This window comes from Bubalus bubalis, chromosome 12 (assembly GCF_019923935.1).
Source record: "Bubalus bubalis isolate 160015118507 breed Murrah chromosome 12, NDDB_SH_1, whole genome shotgun sequence".
Lineage (NCBI taxonomy): Eukaryota > Metazoa > Chordata > Mammalia > Artiodactyla > Bovidae > Bubalus > Bubalus bubalis.
This window is the reverse complement of record NC_059168.1, coordinates 67486018-67511265: the sequence shown is the minus strand read 5'-3', so window position 1 is coordinate 67511265 and position 25248 is coordinate 67486018. Positions and strand designations below refer to the sequence as shown.

Genomic DNA, 25248 nt, shown 5'->3' with positions numbered 1-25248 from the left:
GTATTACTATACTGTGTTCTCAAGAGCAAATTCCAGTGGAAATAAGCACAGCATAAAGCACTTCAGTGCAGGATCTTTGAGGGAAGTGTGGAGACGCTGGTTGGAGAAGAGGAATTATGTAATGACCTAATTATGAGGCCTGCCATCTGCTTAGGAGTCACGCCTGCCTGGTTAGGATTCCCTGATTGTTTTTTGAGGAGGATTCTAGATTGTTAAGGGAGCTGGGGTGTGTGTGTGTGTGTGTGTGTGGTGTAGGTAAATGACATTGGAAACACTACTGCCTTTCTTGAAGGAGATTGGTAGGTTGTGGAGAAGGGGGATCAAGCAGTTTTTGAGGGTTTCTAAGCGCTTATTATGCCTTACCATAGAGATCAGTGATCGAAGGTTAATTCTTCTGTAGAAGACACTCTGTGTATTAGAGGAGAGGTAGCCAGGTGAACGGAGAAGGCAATGGCACCCCACTCCAGTACTCTTGCCTGGAAAATCCCATGGACGGAAGAGCCTGGTGGGCTGCAGTCCATGGGGTCGCGAAGAGTCGGACACGACTGAGCACCTTCACTTTCACTTTTCACTTTTCTGCATTGGAGAAGGAAATGGCAACCCGCTCCAGTGTTCTTGCTTGGAGAATCCCAGGGACAGGGGAGCCTGGTGGGCTGCCGTCTCTGGGGTTGCACAGAGTCGGACACGACTGAAGTGACTTAGCAGCAGCAGCCAGATGAAGGCTTCCCAAGTGGCACAATGGTAAGGAACCCGCCCATCGATGCAGGAAACACAAGAGTTGCAGGTTCAGTCCCTTGGTCAGGAAGATTCCCTGGAATAGGAAATGGCAACCCACTCCGGTATCCTTGCCTGGAGAATCCCATGGACAGAGGAATCTGGCGGGCTATAGTCCATAGGATTGCAAAGAGTCAAACACAACTGAGCACACATATACACACACACAGCCAGGTGAAGGTGACCGTCATAATGTGGCCAGAAACTCCAAGTGTACCTGGAGAAATAACTGAGATCTTTTTTTCCATGCAAGATAAGGAATGAAAAATCTGTTTTGTTTTTCAATGGGTAGTTTGCATCATGGATGAAAATATTAAACTCAGGAACTATGAAAAAAAAATGGGGCTAGGGCAATGTAGAATTTGAATGTAAGCCACTGTGCTTAGGGACTTGGATGAGTTGCCTCTGAAGGGACTCAGAGCTTGGAATCAGATGAAAAATTCCTGCAACTGGTGGGCAAGTGACAGGTGAGGGTAGTGTGTCTTTGGAGCTGCTGTGGGTTTTGTGCTTAGCTGGAAAGGAGTCTTCGCACCGTCGGCCATGAGGTTGAGAGCCAGAAGGATGCTGACACGCCGTCCACTAAACATACAAGGAGTGACTTTCAGTGAAAATATCAAACTTTTGAAACACCCTTTAGAAGAATCTTTAACAGAAAATCTCTTTGCTCTTGGGTTTTGAAAGTGTGCCTGTATCGGGAAAATGAGCAAGTGATTGGAGCAAACATCCCAGAAGAAATAATGTTTTGCCAATTCTAACTCGTACTCCCTCCTGTCAGAGAGCTTCTTTTATTTCTTTCTGCTGCTCATCCCCTACCTTCCAGTATGAAAGCAGTGTTGTCTTTTAAAGAACTGATCATTCAGAATCCCTGCATAGAATTTAGGAGGTTGTTTGGTATGTTTCCTGTCCCTAAAGAATCACCAAAATATGACAGGCGCCCAGCTCCAAAAGTCAGAAATTTTTCTGATTCTTTAATCTGATGCCACACTTATTTTACAGATAAGAAAACAGAGGCCCAGAAGAGTGGAGTGACTTACTGAAGGTCATAGCTTGTCCTTTATGAAACTTGGACCAGAGTAGGTCTCCTGACTTCTGGCCCTTCTCTTTCTGTTGTCCCTTGGTATCGCTCATGTAGAGATTTATTTGATATGTTTTCAGCAGTTCTGTGGCAGTGACATATGATTAGATGGGTGTGTAATTGCACAACTCATGGATGTAACTCTCCGGGCATTGTGTGGTGTGTTAACTGGTGTCTTAACTTCCAGCAGGGCCTTCAGAGCAGCAGCGAAGAGTTTTAAGGTTCTGGACATCAGCATTCTTTTCCCATGAGGTTGCAAAGACTTTGGAACAGAAAGTCTTGTTTCCACACTGAACCTGCCTCTTCTTTTCTCTTTGGCCACCACTTCTTGTTGGCCCATGTTTCTGAAACAGTCTTGAGATAGCCTGTGTCTTTTTCTCGTCCTTGCTAGCATGCACACTTCAGATTGAGCTGACATCTGGCAAAGAAGTGTCTCTGTATTGGATCTTGCGTAGTCATCTAACATCTGGATTATGGTATATTTTGTTTTCTCCAGTGGCAGACCTTTTTAGAAGAGTAGGAATTTGCAAAGTCATTAGCTTCCTCCCCTGGACAAAGACAGCCAGCGTGGTCAAACTTACTGACTGCCTCTCTCACCCGTAGACTACTCATAGGGCTTGCTTAATTTAGTCACACACCCAGGTTTTCATATAAAGAGATACTCTGATTCTATTCTAAGTATACTGCCCTTTTTACTTCAGAAAGATTTGAAATGTCCCTTATCCTAGGGCAGAGGTCCCCACACTGGCCTGTGATCTATATTTTTGGGAAACTTTAAAAAAAAAAAAAAAGATCCCAGGACCCTACCCACACCTACTGAATCAGACTCTATCAGCAGTTAACTTATGTTTTCCAAGTACTTTATCAGGGATGTAATATGTACTTGGTATATTGGATACTTAATAAGTGACATATGAATTTATCCAGAGCCTGCTAAGAGGACCAAAGATTTTTTTAAAAACAGTGCACTGCATTCAGTGTGGCATTGTAAAGTGAATCTATTTTTTTTTTTTCTGCAATAATATGAGAGTGAATAGTGAAGGTCATTCTCTAAACATGTTCAGAAATGGCCCATCTGAAAATGGACTGGCCCACCTGTGGAGTGCCAAATGAGAGCTACTAAACTGCAGAGAAATGTTTTAATTCAGGACTTTAACAAAGGAAGTAATTTTTAAATGTACACTTATGGTAAATGGGTTGAAAATTGACATGAATAAAATACTTGGAGTTAAAATAGGCTATTTTTATTTGTTTTAAAACTCAGCATCTTTTAATAAAACTTGATTCTTTAAAAGCACAATCCTAAAATATACATTTGGCTATCCTTGTCCTCAGGCAAGTGGTGACCGTCGTTTTACGTGTGCACTGAATACAGTAATGCCACATACTCTGCCTGAAAGCTGTTATGCATTAATACTTACTTACTGCCTTTACGAAGTTCCTCTAATTCATTCTTCCAGTTTTACAGGTGAGGGAACCTGAGACCCGTGAAGAGAAGTTGCTCCAAATGTGTTGATCAAGACTTTTGTAGGCACATAATAGATACCTATGTAAACTAGCTGAAACACAAAAGGATAATGTTCAAAAGATATGGTGGGGGAAGCTTTCTCAGGGAACTTGGGAGCAGGAGCGCTGCTGGCCGTGGGGAGGGTCTGAGAGGAGGAATAAGAAGGCTCTTGGTGGGGGGGTGTCTGTCTCTCTCATACCTCTGCTCTTGCTTTGGTTTTCTCTTCCTCTCTGTGGGTGGACTTTCCCTGTTTGTTCATCCATGTGGCTCAATATGGCTACTGTCCAGCTCCCACTTGAACTTGTCACAGTTTAAGTTGCCTACATGGACTTGCACCAAATTCCACGTTTCTGAGGGCGAGAAACTGATTGGCCCAAGCTTGAGCCAGATATCCTTACTGGTCCCATCAATTCTGGCAAAGATGAGGCTGATGGTATTAGTAAAACATGCCTGGTGGGGGAAAGGGAGTGTCTGGAGACAGGTGAATCACTGAATCAAGCAGACTCTCCAAAGCTGTATTCTGAAAGTCTACTAAGAAATTGTATCCTAGGAAGAAAATGAGGAGAATTTGAAAGAAGGCAATGGCAGTGAAAATGGGAAGAAGCAAGCAGATTTGAGACAGATGGAGAAAAATCAATGCGCTCTAGTAATTAGTTGGATATTGGGGAGAGGGAGTTGTTGAAGATAAGAGGTGTGGGAGCTGGAGTTCACATTCATGATAATAGGAAACATGGGACAGGAGGCTTGAGACGGGTGGGAGGGACATACGGGGTTTGATTTCAGTTTAAACATCTTGAGTTTGGAGTACTTGTCAAAATTAAAAGTGGAAATGTCTATCAGGTTAATTGAGAAAGTCAAATATGGGTCTGGACGTCTAGGGAGAGTTAATCTTGTGAATATAATTAAAGGATACTGAAATGCTTAAAGGGTAAACTTGCTTCGGGAGCATTTATAGAGTGAACAGAGATGACTCAGGACTGAACCCTGGAAACACTGGCATTTAAGAACAGGAAGAAGATGAGGTGCTCTAAAGGACATTAAGAAGTGGACAGAGATAGGAAAAGAACTGAGCATGCTGTGTTCCTTTTCTTTGGAAGCCCAGAGGGAAAGCTCTTGATTTAAGACTGTCACTGATGAAAAGTACACGTGGTGGTCAGGTGAGATAGCATCTGAAAACTAGTGAGGTGCAGAGCAGGCGTTGGAGAGGGCAGAAACCAGATTACAGGAGGTTTCTGAACGACTGGCTTCCCTCATACCTCAGTTGGTAAAGAATCTGCCTGCAATGCAAGAGACCCCGGTTCGATTCATGGGTCAGGAAGATCCGTTGGAGAAGGGATAGGCTACCCACTCCAGTATTCTTGGGCTTCCCTTATGGCTCAGCTGGTAAAAAAAAATCTGCCTGCAATGTGGGAGACCTGGGTTTGATCCCTGGGTTGGGAAGATCCCCTGGAGAAGGGAAAGGCTGCCCACTCCAGTATTCTGGCCTGGAGAATTCCATGGGCTATACAGTCCATGGGGTCCCAAAGAGTTGGACACTACTGAGCGACTTTCACTTTCACATTTTCACTTTCTTAATGACTGGGAGGTAGAATATGGAAGGAGAGAAGAGTATCGGTAATTGATAATATTTGGTTGTGAAGGAAGAGGAGGAAAGGGGTGGTAGCCATTTGGATCAAGAAAAAGGTGAAGAGATGTTTTTTTCTTTTTTTTCTTTCCAATATCAGAGAGACTTGGAACATGTTTAAATATTGGTAGGAGAGAGGCGGTAGAGAGAATCAACTGAATATATAAGAGAGGAGGGATCATTACTGGAATGAAGTCCTTAAAGCGGGACTGATGGTCTCTGGAGACAAGAGAGGGATTGAGGCAAGGATGGGACTGATTCAAAGAACTTAGAAGAGAGAGAGGGCTGTGAAAGTTGAAGGACTTGGGGTGGATTCAGGATTTTTTAGGACTTGAGAACTGTTGGTAGGAAAGGATGGTGGAAGGGAGATGACGGCTTTGGGGGTTGAGATTTTCTTAAATGATGCTTTTGACCCTGAGAGTAATTTTAGAAACAAAAGTGGGTAGTTGTACTCTATAGATCTATGGGCATGAGGAGAAGGTGTTATACTGGGGAATAGGATCTCGGTGCCTTTGAACTCTTGTCTGAGCCAGGTTGTCGATGTGCTCAGCATTGGACGCTCAGGTTTCCTAGGATTGAATCACTAATTACAATGAAGTAGGCTCAGCCCAGACAGCATCTCTTAATATTCAGCATCCAGAGAAAAGCCTAGAGGCATCTTTCTGTTTAGAATTTTCCTGAAAACAGTTCCCACACCTCCATCACATATCTTGCTCACCTAAACTTTGGTCTGATTTTGTCTTCTGCTAACTGTTTTTCATTTGGTCCCAAACCCTGGACTTGTGGTGATTAATTACTGCTTGAAGGCTGAGAGGTAAGGTTCTGCGTTCCTTTTCCAGCCCTGGTCGTGGGAGGCAAGTGCGATGAGTTCTCCTTCCTCCTCCTTCACACAGGCCTTCCCCTCTGGCGAAGACCACATTTCCCCGGTGCCCAAAATTTCCCAAGGCACCTTAGTGAAGATGAAGGTCAAAGAGATAAACCGAGGATGGTGAAAAGACTTTGAATTTAAGCATACGAATGTCATCTCCTCCAGCCCCACTGCCTCTCTGACGTAAAATGTAAGCCCCATCAAAATATGCCACTGCCTGGGGGGGGGTCCCTTACACCCCACCTGGGGACGGATGTTGGGGAGGGGATGGTCAAGGGAGGTCTCTTGCCAGTACCTGGTCTCCTTTCTGCCATGATGTAGATTGCAGACTGCCTCCTCCTGTTGGGGTTACTGCAAAGGGCAAGAGAATAGGGATTAGGGCCAGCATGGAGCAACTGTAACTCAAGCCTTGTAGTTGAAATCCCTCCCTCAGCCTGGTCCTGCAGGCAGGTCTGGGAAATGATCTCCTCCACTTTGCTGAAAGGTAGAAGATGTGCTGAAAACTGACGCCCCAGGAGTTACTTGGTGCTCTCCCATATTGTCGCTCAGCTTTCCCTGTCACGGGGTTGGGGGGGTCACCTAGAATGGATGTAGGAAGAGTTAACACGAGGGTACCATTTCTCCCTTGTTGCAGGGGAGTGCAGTGTTTTACAGAGCAGCCTGGTTCCTCAGGCCAGCACAGCGACCCACTTCTAACTGGGTGGTACCAAAGGTCAGAGTAGAAAGTTCACTAGATTCCTTGCTTTGTTCTGTCTCACTTTCCTTATTGGTAAAATGGGACTTGAGTCTCTGAATGGATGATGGATATTTGGATGGGAAAATCACAGAAGAATGTGCTGGAGGAGACTTTATTTATTTATTTTTAGTATTTATTTTTAGTATTTATTTATGTACTTGGCTCTGCCAGGTCTTAGTCACAGCATGTGGGATCTTTAGCTGCAGCTTGCAAACTCGTAGTTGCGCCGTGTGGGATCTAGTTCCCTGACCAGGGATCGAACCCAGGGCCCCTGCTTTGGGAGCCCAGAGTCTTAGCCCCTGGCCCACCAGGGAAGTCTTTGGAGGAGACTTCAGAAGCATGCTGTGTAGGTGGGCTTTAGGAAATGGGCCTGCTAGGCACAGATCCAGGGCACAGGGCGTATGCCTAGGTTATTGAGGTTCTCCTGCTTAGAGATTGAGCCTGTGGTTCCCCATCAGATAGGCGGGTATAATAATACAGCCTCACAGGGTTGTCATGAGGATGCAATTAGTGGGTGCGTGCGAAGATGCCTGGCACAGAGCTGAATCTCGATCGTGCTATTTTTGGATGTGTCCTAAACAGATGTGCTGTCAAGTAGATGGAAGATACAAAGGTAGATGGAGCATAGGCCACGTGGCTCTAATGCTGTGGCGTGTTTTATTGTATGTGTGTTTCTCTCTCTCCATATTTTGATGACATTGGTGTTAACAACAGAGAAGTTTTTTTAGCCAGCTGTGTAGGGTGGTGATGCTTCTGGTCAGTGAATGACTTGAGTTTTTGAACTCAGAGGTCATTGTTTTCTAGGTCTGTGTGCCTCTCTGTCACCTAGTGAACTCAGGCCTTGAAGAACTTTTCATAAGCATGGTTAATTGAGCTGATTTTTATAATTCACCGGCATTCACTTTTTGAATGTTTGTGTGTGTATCATTTGTTTGTATCGTGATGAAACTCAAGCATAATTGCCAACATATAAATATTTTAAAATAGTACTTTGTTAAGGACTAAATGCTCCTTTTATGGTTGGTGTCAGTCATATATTTTAATCATAAAAAGTCAGTGAAAAGAGAAGTCGAGCTAGAGTCGTGGTCTGGGGAAACCTGGGAGAGTTCATGGGCCTTCTAGATTCCTCTCAAGACCACTTACTTACCCTCTCGAGGCCATCATCTTTCTCCTTTTGTTCCCGCTTAGTACCGCCATTGGAGCACTCAGGGACTGCTCCACCTCACTGCCCTGACCATCATGGAAGGTCGGGAAATCCTAGGCAATTAGCCAGTCAGGATCAACAAAATATCAGAATTTAAAGTAAAGACAGGATCAGTAACAGCCCTGTGCCCAGCCATACTGGAGTCTAAGACAAAACAAAAAATCAATACTGATCCTGTCTTTATTTAAAATTGAAATTTTTTTCATTCTGGATTTTTTTGGCCATTATTTGCACTTAAAAATACATTAAAATGCTATGTATCTTGATAATTGAGTTTTCGAGCACTTGTATAAATTTCATGCCCCAGGCTGTTGCCTCACTCTCCTCACCCCAGTCCCAGTCCTGGTTTTACCCCAGGGGCAGAAGAAATTTTGTCCCCGTGGATTTTCATTCATTGGTCGATTTTGCTGTGCTCCTTCCTGGTTGTTTTTGCTGTGCTCCTTCCTGGTTGTTTTTGGAATGGAAATACCTTCTTAATATGCCTCCCAGGTTTTGGAGCACAGGTTTTTCTTTAAAAATAAACAACAAAAAGTGTTTTGTTTTGTTTTGTTTTCTTTTAATAATTTAAGAAAGGTAATATATGGTCATTAGTGAAAATCTGGAAAATAAAAGGATAAGGAAGAAAGTAATCATCTATAATGTCATCTCTCCCAGGTAACTCAGTCTTAGAAAAATTTTTGCATGTTTTTAATCATCGCGTTTTGTTTGTTGTATTTTCTTCTAGTCTGTTCACAACAGATATGCATTTTTACATAGCTGTTCTTAATAAACTCAGAACTTTGTATCTTATTCTTTTTATTGAATATATTGTGCACATTTTAACATTAAAAATGTTCAGTATTTTAATGGCTATGTAGTATTCTCTTATATGAACAAACTTTCATTTTTTTAACCAAATCTTTTCTTACTGGACATCTAAGTAATTTCCATTTTTCACGCTATAATTTTTTTCATCTTGAGCATTTTTGTACACAGTTTGTGAATATTTCAGAATATTTCCCTAGGATAGATTCCCAGAAGTGAAATTTTGGAGTCAAAAGATCTATTGGGCTTTTTATACACGTTTCCATGTCGCTTTCCAAGCAATTCCAGCTGACGTTCCTACCAGGAGATATGGCTGCCTAACTCAGCCTGTTTGATATAGCTTGGGGAATACTCAGCTCTCATTTTTTCCCTCCTCTCAACTTTATTTGAACTGTAGCCTTAACAGAACTGGATGCTTGGGTGGTATCCAGAACTCTTACTTCCCGTTTGGCTGGATCTGTTCTTCAGATCTCTCTTCCTTCTTTGTTGGGCATAAACCTCTTAGAACCCTGTGACACCTTGGTTTCTCCTGGTGCCTGTCCAGGCTCCCAGGTGAGTGAGCACTTTGCTAGTTAAGCTTCAGATATTTTCCCCCTAGGCTTCTGGCTGCTCTGCACTGACCCCATAGCCTTTTCCTTCAACCCTTTGATGAGACGCCCCCAAGACTCTGATGATTGGAAGACTCCTCTTTCTCCCTAACCTGTATTGCTCTGTTCTGTTTTAGCTGGTACTCAGTATTGATCTTATTGATAAGCTTATGGTATTTTGGTGTCTGGACTGTTAAGACTTGGTCTCTGCTTCAGTGAAGCTTGGTTTCTTTATGTTGTTTGGCTCCTGGGTCTAGTTTGATCTCAGCTGTGGCCAAGGAGCTCGGGAGCTGGCCATCCCTGGAACTTAACAGCATCACTGTAGTTCCCACTGAGAGCCAGAAACTGACTCCACAGCTCTGTTTCTCTGCTGGGTTTCCCAGCTCCCACTTCCTTTGGAATCCCTCACCAAGTTTCTCTTTTCCCGCTGAGGAATGTCTTGAGCTCTCAGGTCTTCCCTTGGGCAGAAGGGAAGGACAGTATGGTGCCCCGGCAGATTTCTCTAATGTACAGACAGCATTTTCATGTTGGGCCAGAGCTAGGGTGAGACACTCACCTCAGTGCGGAACTGAAGAGAGCACCCAAAAACTTAGTTGTCAACAGCAGTGTTTTAATGTAATATTTAAAAGATAAAAATGAATACAAGAGGGACTTCCCTGGTAGTCCAATGGTTAAGAATCCGCCTTGCAATCTAGGGGACGTGGGTTCGATCCCTGGTTAGGGAACTAAGATCCCGCATGCTGCAGGGCAACTGAGTGTGAGTGCCCTAACTACTGAGCCCACGCTGCAACTAGAGAATCCATGTGCCATGATGAAATATCCTGCATGCTGAAACCGAGACCCAATGCAGCCAAATAAATAAATATTTTTAAAAAATGAATGCAAGAAACCATGGTGAACAAAATACCAGAATTTAAAATAAAACCGGTATCAGTTTAATAGTGCTGTACCTAGCTGTAGGTGGCACTAGTGGTAAAGAACCTGCCTGCCAATGCAGGAAACTCAGGAGACAAGATCCTTGGATCAGGAAGATCCCCTGGAGGAGGGCATGGCAGCCCAGTCCAGTATTCTTGCCTGGAGAATCCCATGGACAGAGGAACGTGGCAGGCTACAGTCCATGGGGTCACACAGAGTCAGACATGACTGAAGTGACTGGGCATGCATGTACCCAGCTGTACTGCAGCCTGAGGCAGAAGGAACAAAATCATCAATACTGACTTTGTCTTTTTGTACCTATAGCAAGTATCTCACTCCACTCACCTTAATCTCGACCCTGGCTTTACACCAAAGGTAAAGGAAGTTTCCCCACGTAGATTCAGTGCATTGTGTGGTGCCGGGTCCTCCAGGGCCCTGCAGAGACTTAACCTTCTTGACAGGCCTCCCCAGGGTGGTCCATGGCTGGGCTCTTCTTTCACTTAATGTGAACGACTCCACCCTGTCAGTCTGAGGACCCCACTCCGTCTGAGAACTAAATCCTCTTCTTTATGATTGCTTTCTGATGATCTCTGGTAAAAACCATCTCCTCGGCCTCCCCAAGTAATTAGTGCTTTGAGTGCTGGGGGGTCTTATCTCCCCAACTCCCCAACTTCCTTGGTCTCTGAGCCCAAGGAAGGCTGCAGCACAGACCATCTTCCTTCAGGCGCCCTGTATCTGCCCTTTCCCAGATGGATTTTCATCATTTTCTTACTTAGAGCTTTGTATGTTAATGCAGCTTCTGTTTTCATGTAAATCTAGTTTTTTGTTTGTTTTTTAAAGTATTTATTTATTTCACTGTGTTGGTCTTAGTTGCAGCATATGAACTCTTGTTGCGGCATGTGGGACTAGTTCCTTGACCAGGAATCGAACCCAGGCCCTCTGCACTGGAAGCATGGAGTCTTACTGGATCACAAAGGAAATCTCTAAATCTAGTTTTAAATTTAAGAATTCTCACTCTTCAAGTATAATTTTTAGTACTCTGTTCTAACACTCTGTTCTGGATGTTTTCTATTAAAGGAAACTGTATGGTTAAAATTATTAAAATTTAGATTGTATCAAAGCTTATGTATTTTATAAACATATTGGTGCAAGGTGTCTCAGGGTCATTGGGTTGCAAGGAACAGAAATTTAATTCAAATTAGAGTAAGTCAAAAGGAATGCATTGAATAAATATAAAGGAACCTTCCAGAACCCAACAGCAGGAAGTGAAGCTGGATTTTGTGAGTACTGGAAAGTTATCAGGTGTCTCTGCCCATCTTCCTCCTCTTGGAGCCTCATAGTCTCGAATTGCAGCTTCTTCCAAGTGTCTGCTCTGATGTCTTGCCCCCCCCTTTTTTTTTTTTGACAAAACATTCTTCTCTGATTATTTGTGAGCATGGATATGACTGACAGTAGCTACCAGCCTAGTCCGCATGGTTGTCCCACACTGTCTTGATTCCAGTTCCTAAGTTGGTACTCAGATTCTCAAGAGAGAGTGTGTGGCTGCTACCTGATCCTGGTCCAGGTAGTGATGGCCAGGAGGAGGCAGCCATCTGATGTAACGTATCTGATCATCATTTCAGCATGGGGTAGAGCGTATGGTAAGCTAGGCTACTGTGTTTCCTACAGTGAATAAAAATAAAGTAAAATCTTTGCCCTGTGAGTGAAAGATTATAGTCCTCAAAGACTGGTTTGCAGACAAGTGGGCTATAATCAGGGTTAGAAAATAAGGCAGGGATGGGCATTCTGTTAGGTCAAAGTTCACATAGGAGCTCAGGTTTGAGTTGCACTTGGACTAACAGCTACTCGTTTACTAATTAAAGAGAAGGCAGGCATTCCAGATACAGAACATAAGCAAAAAGCACCGAGGCACTAGGGGACACTGTCCAGTCCCTCCGCTGTGTGGGCTCCAGACTCTCATGGGCCTCGTCTGCTGCATTAAGGGTAGGATTTCATCTTGTAGGTGGTTGGGGCTAGAGGAGTATTGTCAGCAGGGAAGTAGCATTCTCACATTGCTATTAATTTATGAAATATCTATTAATCATCTATTGTGTACCAAGATGGGCTTCCCTGGTGGTTAGTGGTAAAGAATCCACCTGCCAGTGTAGGAGATGCAGGTTTGATCCCTGGGTCAGGAAGATCCTCTGGAGAAGGAAATGGCAACCCACTCCAGTATTCTTGCGTGGGAAATCCCATAGACAGAGGCTCGCAAAAGAGTCGAACATGACTTAGTGACTCAACAAGAACAGCAGCAGCAAACATACCAAACACCGTGCTAGCCCTGAGGACTCCAGGAGAAACAAGAAGCTCTTCTTGCCATTTTAATTTTCTTTGGTGACTCATTTTTCAAGTGCCCCACCTAGAGAATAATGTGGAATGTTGTTCGTATACTTGCATAGTATTCAAAGTCCTAAGAGCCCTGTTTAATGATAGCCTTAAAGTATACATAGTATACTTTATGAAAAAATACAAAGTATCATATAGTATATAATAAAGTACTATGGTGACATAACAGGTCTTTCTGCCAAGGCAGAAAAGAGTGGTTCCTTCTTTGCTTTAGCCTGTCTCCTAGGGAGATGAGCATGTCACAGGAGGTCACAACACTCTGTGCTGAGTGCAGCAATAAAAGTACAGGCCAAATGTGTGATAATGAAAGCCAGGGGGATAAAGTAATTATCCTCTAATTTAAAAAAAAAAAAGAAAGAAAGCCAGGGGGGCAATTATCAGGGAAAGGGAAGACTTCATGGAAGAGGTGTTATTTTAGCAATGTTAAACTCCTTTTATCTAGCAGAGGATTGTGTCAGAATGTTCTCTGCAGAGGGAATGGCATGCAGCAAAAAAGTTCTAGTTCTGAAAGCTTGGTAGTAGAGGAGAGAGCATGGGAAGATAGATTCTGGGCGAAGACAGGAAGTACTCAGGTTATCAAGGTCTAGAGCATATTTTGTTGGTGGGAGTGTAGAGTGGTACAACCACTTTGGGAAAAGGTCTGGCAGTTTCTTGTAAAACTAAATGTACACCCACTCAGTGGTGTAGCACTTGTACTCTTATTTGTTTTAGTCGCTAACTTGTGTGCGATTCTTGCAACCCCGTGGACTGTAGCCTGCCAGGCTCCTCTGTCCATGGGATTCTCCAGGCGAGAATACTGGAGTGGGTTACCATTAGGTATTTACCCAAGAAAAATAAAAGCATATGACACAAAAAGACTTGTAAAAGAATGTGTTTAGAGTTTTGTTCATAATAGCTCCACATTGGAAATAACCCAAATGTCGATCAGTAAGAGAAAAGATACATGGGTCAACAATAAGAGCAACAAACTACTGATACCAATATAAACTATTATGTTAAATAAGAGATCCTTACAGAAAAAAGCACATACGGTATGATTCCATTTATATGAAGGTTTAAAGCTGATAAAACTAGAAGTAGATTGCATCTATGGGGGATACGAGGGTGGGATTATCTGGGAAGGGGTTGAGAGAACATTCTGTGATTGAAAGGTTTTATATCTTGTTAGGGGTTTGGGCGACTTGACTGTGCATTCATCAACAAGTATCCAATAATATACTTAAGATTTATACATTTCTCTGTAAGTAGATTTTATTTCTACCCAGCCCCTCCAAAAGAACTGTAAATTCTGAATAGTAGTTAAAGATATGCTGAAGTGTTTAGGGTGAAGTGCACCAAGGTCTACACCTTTCTTGGAAATGCATCAAAAATATGAGTTGATGATTACATAGACAGATGATAAATATGTGATAAAACAAGTGTAGCAAAATGTTAACAATTTGTAGACTCTAGGTGGTGAGCATAGGGAGGTTCACCATATGAAAGTATGATCTTTTTGATTTTGTTGTGTGTTTGAAATTCTTCAAAATAAAATGGGGGAAAATATAAAGATTCTTAGCATACTGCTGCGTTCAGGAAGTTGGTCTTTATTCTGACTTTGGGAAGTTAATGAATCCTTTTAAGAGGAGTTTTTAGATACGAATTTAAGACTGGAAAGAGATCCAAGGCATGACACTAAGAACTCTATTTTAGTTCCAATAGGAAAAGAGAAGCATATGAAGGAGTGTCAGGGGTGAAAGAGCAGTGTGAATTCCAGAGAGATTTAAGGGATAGAATTGTTAAGACTTGGGTAATGGTGAGAGTTGGGGTGGGAAGGAGATTAGGAGCTGGTGCACAGGTACTGGTGAAGGGGTCCAAGACCTGGGAGCTGGTGGACGGTGATGGGTAGTCCAGTCAGACATCCTGAACTTCAGAAAAAAGGCTTTAGCATGAAATGAAGTTGGAATGGGCTGTGATTAACTGTTGGGAGCTGAGAGAATGTCACCCTGCTTTCCAGGTTGGGGACTTGTCTCCCTCATAACCAGGAGGGTCGAGGAGATTAGGGTGACCTGGACAAAGCAGATGTGTTTGAAAATCAGTTCTAATGAAACCGAAGAATTGAAAACTCTTCTATTATGTACCTTTGATGTCAGTGCCTGTCCCAGGAGAACAAAAGACACAGTTTAGCCTGGCTGCTGAGCTCAAATCACCACAATAGAAAATGTTCTTTCTGGAACAGAGCTGGTTAACCTGATCTTACTCTGAAAGCACAAAATGCAGAAACTGAAGTAAGCTTTGAAGCATGAAGTTAGAATGGAATGCTCTGGAATTAACAGTTGGAAGCTAAAAGAATGTCAGCCAAACTTTGACTTCGCAGTTCTTTGGAGAAAGTGGGCGAGTAACACACATGGAGTGTTGGTGGAGGGACCTCCCTGGTGGTCCAGTGGTTAAGAATCCTCCTTGCAATGCAGGGGATGCTGGTTTGATCCCTGGTTGGGGAACTAAAATCCCATATGCCTCAGAGCCACTAAGCCCACATGTCTTGACTAGAGAGCTCCTGTACCGCTAACTACAGAGCCCACAGGCTCTAGAGTCTGCTCCCTGCAGTGAAGAGCCTGCACGCTGCAGCTGAGACCCAAGGCAGCCAACAATAAAATAAGTATTAAAAAACAAAGTGTTGGTGGAAATGATTCGAGCTGGGGCTTGGGTGTCTGTGGTGGGGGCTGACAAACCTGGGCACAGATTCTACGCCCTCTGGCCGGTCCCAGCTGCTCTCCAGGTTTGCACACCATTTACTAGAAGACACCTGCCACTGATGGCTTGAGGGAGGGCGGGGGCGAGACAGTTCCTGCCCAAGAGGCTCTTCACCTCTTCAGCTGAGGGATGAGGCAGCAGTGGGCACGGGGGTTTTGATTTCTTTTCCTTCTCAACTGAAGAGGGTTTTTCTTTTCAGCTCAAGTGTTCTTTTTAAAAGAAGGAATCACTCATGGAACAAGTGGCACTCTGACAGTGCAGAGGTTTCTGTAGAGATTGCACCTGTGCTTGTTACCCCAGAATACCATCCAGTGGGCCTTGTCTCAGAGGACCCAGCGTTGTGCTAGGCCGTGCACTCTGGTTTTGCTCTGTGGATGGGCTGCCTCATCACCCACGGACCTTCTCAAAATGTGTCCCTTCTTCCCCTTGCTAGATTCTAACCTCCTGAAAAGCCGGCACTGTGTAGTGTGTCTCAGTTTGGTGTGGTGTGGGCTTTTTGGTTTTGTTTGCTTGTTTTTGTTGGTATCCTTAGGGTGCTGGGCAGACACCTGAGGACTGCTTATGCAGCGGGCACTGTGCTTCATGACACAGGCCACAGTGAGATAGTTGTCGTCCTTGTGCAGTTTACAGGGTTCAGGGAAAGAAGCCGTCAAACCAGGAATTAGCTACCTAAGTATTGAATTATGCTCCTGATAACGTTCGGAAGGAAAAGAGGAGGGTGTGTGTATAACAAGGTATGTAACCTGATCAGAAGAGGAAGGGAGTGGGGACTGGGGCAGTCAGGGGAGGTTCATCAGGGAGATGACATCGAGCCTGAAACATGAAGGATGGCTCGTGGGAGCTGCTCAGGCCAGGAATGAGGTGAATAGGGCAGAGGGAGGGATATGTATAGCCGTCTTTAGGTAGCGTGGAGCACAAGCAACATGTGGGAAGAAAACAGGCAACCATGGCTGGAACAGAGTGAGCAGTGAGAGGCTATGATGTGAATGAGGCTGGAGAGAGAGATCTCACATCATATCATGGGGTGCTTTGTGGGCCATGTCAGCCTTTGGAGTTTCCTTCTAAGGAGGGCCAGAAGCCACGTGGATTTTCAAACAGAACAATGATACTCAATTTCTGTTTTTATAAGATCACCCTGGCTTGTAATATAGAGAAGAGAAAATGGCTCAGCATGACCTGAGGATATCAGTGAACAAAGACCTTGGCCCTGCTGATGTCTCTCACCATTTCTGCATTTGCTAGACAGCTAATGCCATGGAAACAGTTCCGACAAGACGGGCCGGGTGGCTCTGGGAAAGGCCCTTGTCTGGTTGATCTCCAATGGTGACAGTCCAGGCCCAACGTGCTCTGGTTTTACGTGCAGTAATTCACAAGCCTCTGCTGTGTGTGAGCCAACCTGATTTCTTTCTTTCTTTTTTAAACTTTTCATTTTACATTGCAGAATAGCTAATTAACAACGTGGTGATCGTTTCAGGTGAGCAGCAAAGGGACTCAGCCATATATATACATGTATCCATTCTCCCCAAAACTCCCCTCCCATCCAGGCTGTCACATAACGTTGAGCAGAGCTCCCTGTGCTGTATACAGTAGGTCCTTGTTGGTTATCTGTTTTAGATGTAGCGGTGTGTACATGTTCATCCCAAACTCAACTATCCCTCCTCCTAATTTCTTAAACTCGGACCTTTTGTTCCACGCAGGCAGGTACCTTCTCTGGCAGTTTTTGGGGGATGGAGGAGAATTTTGCCTAGAGAGAACCCCCGAACTACAGATGTTCCCCAGTTGTTACATTCCTAGAAAGGAAGAGCCAGCTGCCAGCTGCCCCGTGTTCAACCTGGGCTGTGGCCGTGATTGGGTTCTGTTGATGTTTCAGGACCACTGCCAGCGTTTGCCAGTGTCTGACTGTGCCCACAGCTCCCGATGGGGAGAGAGGAGGTTGAGAACCCCAGACATCCCCCATCTGGGTGTTCTTTCTGCCTGGGGCAGGGACTGCTTTGACACGTTCCCCAGAAGGAAGCTGGCACATGGCGATTTTTAATTTGAGGCGAGTTAGGCGAGATTGACGTTAAAAAAACAAACCCCAAGTCCCCACTGAAATCAGTGTTGAACAAATGCTGCAGATTGACCTTTTCTCCTGCAGAATCTTTGCTGTGCTCCTTGCCATCTGTTCTAGAGTTTAGAAAACTTTCGTTCCTTCTGAAACTTTTGGCAAAATGTGAATCAGTTGTGGATGGGTGTTTGTCAGCCTCTTGGTCGTCACTCCCTGCGGGAGCTCACAGACACTGCACCCAAGTTCTCCCTCCCACCAGGCCAGTGAGGGAGGCCAAGCCCTGGGCAGGTCCCTTGCCTTTCACCGTGTCTTTTCCCATACCTTCCCTGGTAATGGAGGTGTCCTGTAGGGTCTGCTGTGGGGAGGGAAAGTCAGCAGCGAAGGAGAGTGGACCAAAGTCAGGGCCAGGAATTGGTGTGCCTGGATTGCCGCCCTCTGGCACTGCCTCTAGGTGGCAGCACTGGGAAGCCACTTGGGCTTTTCTCTGTGCCTCAGTTGCTCAGCTGGTCAAGTAGAGTTGGTCATACATGTCCCGCTACTTCACAGGACTCTCGTAAAAGTTGAAGTTGGGCTGTCTCGTTCAGTCCTAGCCTGGAAATGGGTTTCCTTGACTTGCACAGGGGTGAAGAACTTTTCTACAGTTGTAGCCAGGATTTAAAAATCAGGAGATTTCTCCTAAAAATCGAGCTTCTTTTGGACATCAAAAAACTTGGCAGCCCTCAGCCCACATTCCTCCATGGCAACAGCTGGCCTTCACTGGGAAGCAGCCGCCTCATGAACGGGGTGTGCCCTTTCTGGTTTGCCCGGGTCCGCCCCTGCTCATGATCTCCCATCAGCAGGCTCCCTCTGTACACTTTGTTATGCCTGCACTGTCTCCCTGCTTTAGATGGTCTGTCTGGCCCCTGTAGGTATTTGAGTTTATGCCCTTTATCTCAAGAAGATACTCCAGATTTAAAACTTTAATGACATTCATTTAGATACCACTTGTATCTACCATAAATACAGAGGATTTGGGTGGGGAGGAGGTAAGGCCAGACAACCTGTATTCATCATATCCCTCCTGTGGATATGATGGTGCCTCGCCTGTCATTCAGTCCTCCCCAAAGCTAAGAGGTGAATCTCAGCCACCCTTGAAAGGTGAAAGGATGGGGCCTCAGGGAGACCGTGGCTTTCCTGAGCCAGGGTTTGAACCTAACCTGCTGGACTCCACAGGAATACTCCACGGTCTCAGTATAGAGTGGATCTGGTGGCCCTGCCCCGACTCCCACCTCTGTAGCTGCCTGTGCACATATGTGTCGGTGGTAGGCTTGTAGGTAAAGGCTGTTTGTGTGACTCACAGTGCTGTACTCCTTACCTTTATATAGGGATATGGACTATTCTTTGGGTTTTTTCTCCTTTAAAGCAGAGTTTCCCCCCTTTTTTCAGAATGAATATTCAGCAGATAAAAGGAAGCTGTATGTGGAGCCACCGCAGCATCTCCTGTAATCCTACGTCTCCGAGGGACCCATTCATTTAAATACCACTAATTTGGCCTTAATTTCTGCAGTTGAGGAAATGGAGACCAAAGAGATCCAGTAACTTATCCAGTGTTGTCCTTTCTTTTATATCTCCTGGGTTAATACCACTTTAACTGGATTCGCTCTCTGATTATTATTTGTTAATTAATTTTTGGCTGCGCTGGATCTTCATGGCAGTGCGTGGGCTTTCTCTAGTTTTGGGGTAAGGGGCTACTCTTCAGGGGCGGAGCGTGGGCTTCTCATTTTGGCAGCTTCCCTTGTTGTGGGGCACGGGCTCTAGGCACGTGGTCTTCAGTAGTTGTGGCGTGGGCTCAGCTCTTTGGAGGCATATGGAATCCTCCTAGACCAGAGATTGAACCTGACTCCCCTGCACTGGCAGGCGGATTCTTATCCACTGTGCCACCAGGCAAGTCCTCTCTCTGTCTGATTCTTCAGTGAAGCTTCAGAAAGCTGTTTTATTTTATGCTAGCTTTCTGTTAGTTCCAAGAGAAACTGCATTAAGTAAGTAGCAGTCATTGGGTTAAACCTTATTTTGAAAGAGAAACACAGAACGTGTAGGGTGGAGAAGTGGAGGACATGAGCAGAGTGTGGGTCTGGGTGAAGTTTCCCTCATTGTAGTTTCCCCTGGCTCTGGTTTCTGTTTCCTTTCCTCTCACACAAGTGGAAGCCATTCCTCAAGGTGTGGATGGGACCCATGATAGGAAATGAAGTTTCCTTTTACCTTCAGGAAATAAGCAAGCCGCAGATGTTGGTAACCCAGACTCCAGCTCGATTGCTAAATACCCACCAAAAACCTCTTTGGCAGCAAATCCAGAAACCCTGCCTCAGCACCATGATGGGCTTCTTTGTTTCACGGTCTAATCATTCTCATTGTCTGCCCAGCTGTTCCCTATCTCTGTGCATATCACTGCTCAGATCATCAGTTTGGTGCTTTCCTTCTCTTCTCATTCAGCTTCCCTCCCCATCCCTCACTCCTCCTTGCTAAGTGGAGTCACTGGTGTCTTAATTCATTCAGAAGAGCCCCCAGGGCCTGGTACCACCTAGCATGATTGCTTATTTTAGAGAAAGCCAGGAGCTGTACTACAGTTACTTCAAAAGCCCCATTGCCAGTGTTGAATAGCATGATCAGGCTCCTTGAGAAGGTTCTGTTTAAAAGATTTCAGTCCAGATAATGATGTTGATGACCATGATCTCCTGTTGATGTTAAAGTTGAACAAGATTTTAGCAATTATATAATCCCCTCTCTTCCTATTACAAAGGGCTTCCCTGGTGGCTCAGATGATAAAGAATCTGCCTGCAGTGCCGAAGACCTGGGTTCAATCTCTGGATCGGGAAGATCCCCTGGAGAAGGGAATGGCAACCCACTCCAGTATTCCTGCCTGAGGAATCCCATGGACAGAGGAGCCTGGCAGGCTAGAGTCCAGGGGGTCACAAATGGTTGGACACGACTGGGCGACTACACTTTCACTTTTTCTTTCATGTATTACAAATTCTCTCTTTCCTTTTTTCCCTCAGAGAGAGATAGCCATTTCTGTCATCTTTGCCTGAGAGGTAGAAGTCCAAGTTATCTCAGTAATTTCATTGGTGACTCGTTGATACTGTGCTGATTAAAGCCTTTTATCAGGACAGTGGTAGAAAGCAGGTAATCCTGAATTTGAAAGATAAGCGATCTATTGGGAAATGCAAATTAAAATCACAGTTAAATATCACTACACACTCAATAGAACGGCTAAAATAGGAAGACCAATAAAACCAAGTGTTGGTATTAGAACAGTGTCCATATTTCTCTCTGTGTGTGTGCTCAGTTGCTCAGTCCTGTCCAGCTGTTAGAGACCCTACGGACTGTAGCCCACCAGGCTCCTCTGTCCATGGGATTTTTCAGGCAAGAATACTGGAGTGGGTTGCCATTTCCTTCTCCAGGGGATATTCCCCACCCAGGGATTTAACCCGAGTCTCTCATCTCTTGCATTGCGACAGGGCAATAATTAACTTGAGTTGTATAGAAGCGGCTCCTTTACATGGACCATATACTTTGGTTTTCCACAATCTCCACCACTCTCTGTAGTCTTTTCTAATCTCTCCTCATTAAGAGGAAAGCTAATTCATTTTTGAGGACTCACTATGTGTCAGGCGCTGTTCTTGGGCATGAAGATACAGAGGGGAACCAAACACAAAACCTCTAATTCATACAGTGAGTGGAAAGTACCCATCTGCATCATCAGAAATTAGAGGGAGAAAGTGAGGCCAAGAGTACTGTGTATTTTAGGGAAAGTGGGAGAAAGCATGTTTCTTTGTGGAAATAAAAATATTTCTGGATTTAAAATGAATTGGTAAAAGTGAGTCTGTCAAAGTTATCCTGTCCTGCCTCTTTCCCTTACCTCACATAATGGGTCAGATCCTTTTTCCTGTTACAATTCAATACATCCACGAATTTTCCTAAGAAATGGATTTCAGCAAAATCCTGAAGATTATCTTAGTGTTTTAAAAAATGCCAGTAGGCAGAGCGATTGGCACAGGCTCCAATGGGCAGACTGGCACGGGCTCTGCTGAATGTTAGCTTTTCTTCCCTCTGTGCAAACTCTCCCCAGCTCAGCTTTAGATTTTTCCATTTAATCAAGATGTAGGGATGCAACTCATTTTTAGGTAAGCACCTCTCTTGAAGCCTGATAGCTGCCTTCTGTAATCCCCATACCCTCTTCAGCTGTGGCCAAGCCTCTTCTCACCCTGATACGCGTGGCAGATGTGGGCCTGTGGTGAAGAAGATTCATGCTGTTTGCGCTCTACCTGAAATTTACACTCCTCTTAGTCAGCCATGTGGTGAAAGTGACTAATATCTTTAAACTGACAAATCCTGTCAGGCTTCAATTTTTCTTTTTCAAGATTTTTTTTTATGTGGATCATTTTTTTAAGTCTTTATTGTCCTTGTTACAATATTATTTCTGTTTTAGTTTTTAAGCCGTGATTTAAATGCTTCTTACCTGCAAGTGCCCATGTGGTGCTAGTGGTAAAGAACCCACCTGCCAATGCAGGAGACATAAAAGATGCAGGTTTGATCCCTGGGTTGGCAAGATTCCCTGGAGGAGGTCATGGGAACCCACTCCAGTGGTCTTACCTGGGAAATCCCATGGACAGAGGAACCTGGCGGGCTACAGTTCTTAGGGTCTTCAAGGGTCAGACACGACTGAAGCGACTTAGCATGCAGCACGTGCCTGCAAATAAGCCCCTTAATAGGCATAGATGCCTAAAACGTGATTCTGTTTGTGGGAAGCATAGCGGCTCATTTCTTTGTCTGTAGATTAATGTTGTTCATAGACTTTGAGAGTCTGCGCTGGCATTTCTCAACCAGTTATGCTTGACTGGATCCTGCCATAGGCCTTGGAACTGATTCTCCAGTCCTGTCTGGAAATGTCATCTTGCTACCTGGTGAAGAAAGCTGCACTGCTCCCACCTGGTGGCAGTTATCTCGAATTGCCACATCACCAACCTGCTCCTCCAGGCTCACCTTGTCCTTTAGTGGTGCCGCATGTCAGAACTGTAGGAACTAGTCATTCCCAGCTTCTGTTCTGCAGCACCGTCAGGTGTCTCCTTGTGATCTAAATGAGTATTGCACAGTTTTCACTAAGTGGAAAGAACACTTTTTAGATAATTCGGACAATAACACTGGTCCAGGTTCTGCCCACAACTAGCCATTGGGTCCTAAAAATGTGGTTCCTCCCCCATAAAGCAAAATGCTAGGACTTAACACTCTGTAGCAGCACTGCTTGAAGAAGGAAATGGCAACCCACTCCAGTATTCTTGCTGGGAAAATCCCATGGACAGAGAAGCCTGGCGGGCTACAGTCCATGGGGTTGCAGAGTCAGACATGAATGAGCAACTGAGCACAGCACAGAAGCACGGCTGGTGCAAAGTCTGCAGTTCTGTGATTTAAAGAGAAATTCAAAATCTGTAAAAGAAATACCTACCTGTATTGTTCACACAACAATTATGATTATGCATGGAAATTGTATAATTTATCATTTATATTAATACTATTATTTTCTCCAAGTTTAATTGCTTATAAGACACATCATGAATTTAATGGCTTTTGAGGGGGAAAGGGAAGACAAATAGTACTGCATTAAATGTACATATTTATTAGAAGAAAATTCTGATCCTAAAAATTAAAATGTAAAAATATGCATCTTAGAATTGCGTTCTTTTGCATGTGTGTTAGACTTCTGTCTATTGTCGATGCATGCTAGGGTTTTAAAAATCTTTTATGGTAAGTACTCAAAATTGTAGAATTAAATCGACAGTTGAGCAGTATGAGTGGACTTTATTATACGAAAATGAAAAATGTTATTGAGGTACAAAAATTAGAGAGATGACAGCTGAAATGAAAGACTGGATGGTAAATTTTAGTGTTTATCTGAGTACTGAAGAGCACCATGACAGGAAATACACAAACATGCAGTCTCTGCTAAATCATTATCAAAACGCACATTTGGAACATTTGAGTCTGTTCAAAATTTTTTTAACAGAATTATGTGTGTGCTTTATGAAAAAACGCAACAATGCTGCATGATTAAGGTTCTCTTTGGTTGCATGGAACAGAATCCTACTCAAGTTAATTTGAAAAAGAACAGTTATTATAAAGATACAACAGGAAATACTGAGAACATTGACAGACAGCTGCTGGAGGGCTGCTGGGTCTTCGAGGATTTCGAGTGGAATGGTTGGGACCCGGGTCTTATATCACAGGCCTGAGGTCTCTATAATCACTACTAATGGTCCTGTCTCACCCCAGGACTATGCCATAACCCCAGCTCAAGTTCCTGTACTGCTGACTTCTCTCTGTGTTCAGCTACATCCAATTAGTCATCACCTCCATGCAAAGAGGTCTTCCCTAGTAGCTCAGCAAAGAACAGCCTAGCAGTTTTTTTCAGTACCCAGGGTCAATGTGCAGGGTAGTACAAGCTAAGTTAATGCAGGTGTGTGAGCAGGCAGATAGACTAAGTGTCTGATGTAACTGCTGCTTATTCCAAAACTTCACCTTTGATAGCTTTGCTGCACCTTATCTACCCAAACTCTTTTTAACAGTGGACCTGAAGGCCTCTGACAGTGTCTGAAGAGTGAGGTCAAGGTTAGGAGTTCTAAGAATTTGTGGAACACCAAAGTATAACCAGTTTAGAGCATTGAAGGATTCCTGTTAGAGTTATAGTAATCTCTTTTAATGAATTATGAACTGTGTTTTAGAGAAGGGTTAGTGCAGACATTAAAAAAATCTGCCCAGTAATCATCGTGCTTCCCTGGTGGCTGCTGTGTAGAGTGGCTCTTTCCTAACTGTGTCTGTGTCTTCTCAACAGCCCATGAGGTAGGGAGGGCAGAAGTAATCCTCCAAGTGTATTGTTGATTAGTCAGGGGATGAGGTGAGGAGGGATGAGAAGAAAGGAAGGGAAGTAGATTCTCGAAATTGATTGCCAACTATCTTAGAACGGTTTTTGAAATAATTTCCAAGCCTCTCTGTTTAAGTATTGGACTTAGGTGTTTTTTTTTTTTCTTTTAAAGAAGTCCTTGGTTGAATCTAATCTCTTTAAGCCTCTGTTTTCTTCAGAGAGTAATTGTCTTACAGGGAAGAATATCACCTGGCTTCCTAGGATTGTGGTATGAATTAACAAGAGCTCAGAGCGCCCAGGAGAGTGATTCCCTGGTGGCTCAGACGTCTGCACATAATGCGGGATACCCGGGTTCGATCCCTGGGTAGGGAAGATCCCTTGGAGAAGGAAATGGCAACCCACTCCAGTACTCTTGCCTAGAAAATTCCATGGATGGAGGAGCCTGGTGGGCTACAGTCCATGGGATCACAGAGAGTCGGACATGACTGAGTGACTTCATGACTTCACGATGACAGAGTGCCCAGGAGAGCAGTTGGAATGTAGTTGGTTCTTTTTTTTCATCTTTTCATTCATCTGTTTATCTATTATTCTCCTGTTTTGTTTTGTTTTGTTTTAGATAGTTCAGGAACAGTTTTTCTGATTTCTTGCTACCCTATCCCACAAACGATACCTCTTGAGTCCCAGACTCTTAAGAATGCATTTGTGCCAGACCAGCCCTAGGCCTAGCTGACGATGGCATCAGAACCATTAGCAGTGACATCAGCAGCCTGCAGCCTCATGGTCATTCGACTGACTTCTTCAAGACTTACAAGAGCTTGTGTGTGTGCTTCTCTCCCAGGTGGATTTGCCATCGTGTTTCTGGTGAGGACAAGCAATGGAATGAAATGTGCCTTGAAACGCATGTTTGTCAACAACGAGCATGATCTCCAGGTGTGCAAGAGAGAAATCCAGATAATGGTAAGGTTGCCCATCAGACTTGGGCTCACTTGTTCAAATGTTGGGGAGGGACTATGCCGTCTCATAAGAAAGCCCCGGGGAGTGCTTCTTTCCTTCCCTGAGATGACAGTGAGGCCTCACCCAAGATGGGAGTGAACAGC

The 25248-nt window shown here is 44.3% G+C and overlaps 1 protein-coding gene across 20 annotated transcripts in view; it reads left to right on the top strand.

The window, feature by feature from the left end:
* AAK1 (AP2 associated kinase 1) overlaps positions 1 to 25248 on the top strand; it is a 165965-nt gene that overhangs the window by 50214 nt on the left and 90503 nt on the right. For all 20 annotated transcript variants that reach the window (XM_045162274.1, XM_045162275.1, XM_045162277.1 and 17 more), the window contains exon 3: positions 24990 to 25108. In XM_045162274.1, the coding sequence (XP_045018209.1) occupies positions 24990 to 25108 (119 nt within the window). The remainder of the gene's footprint in view (positions 1 to 24989; positions 25109 to 25248) is intronic.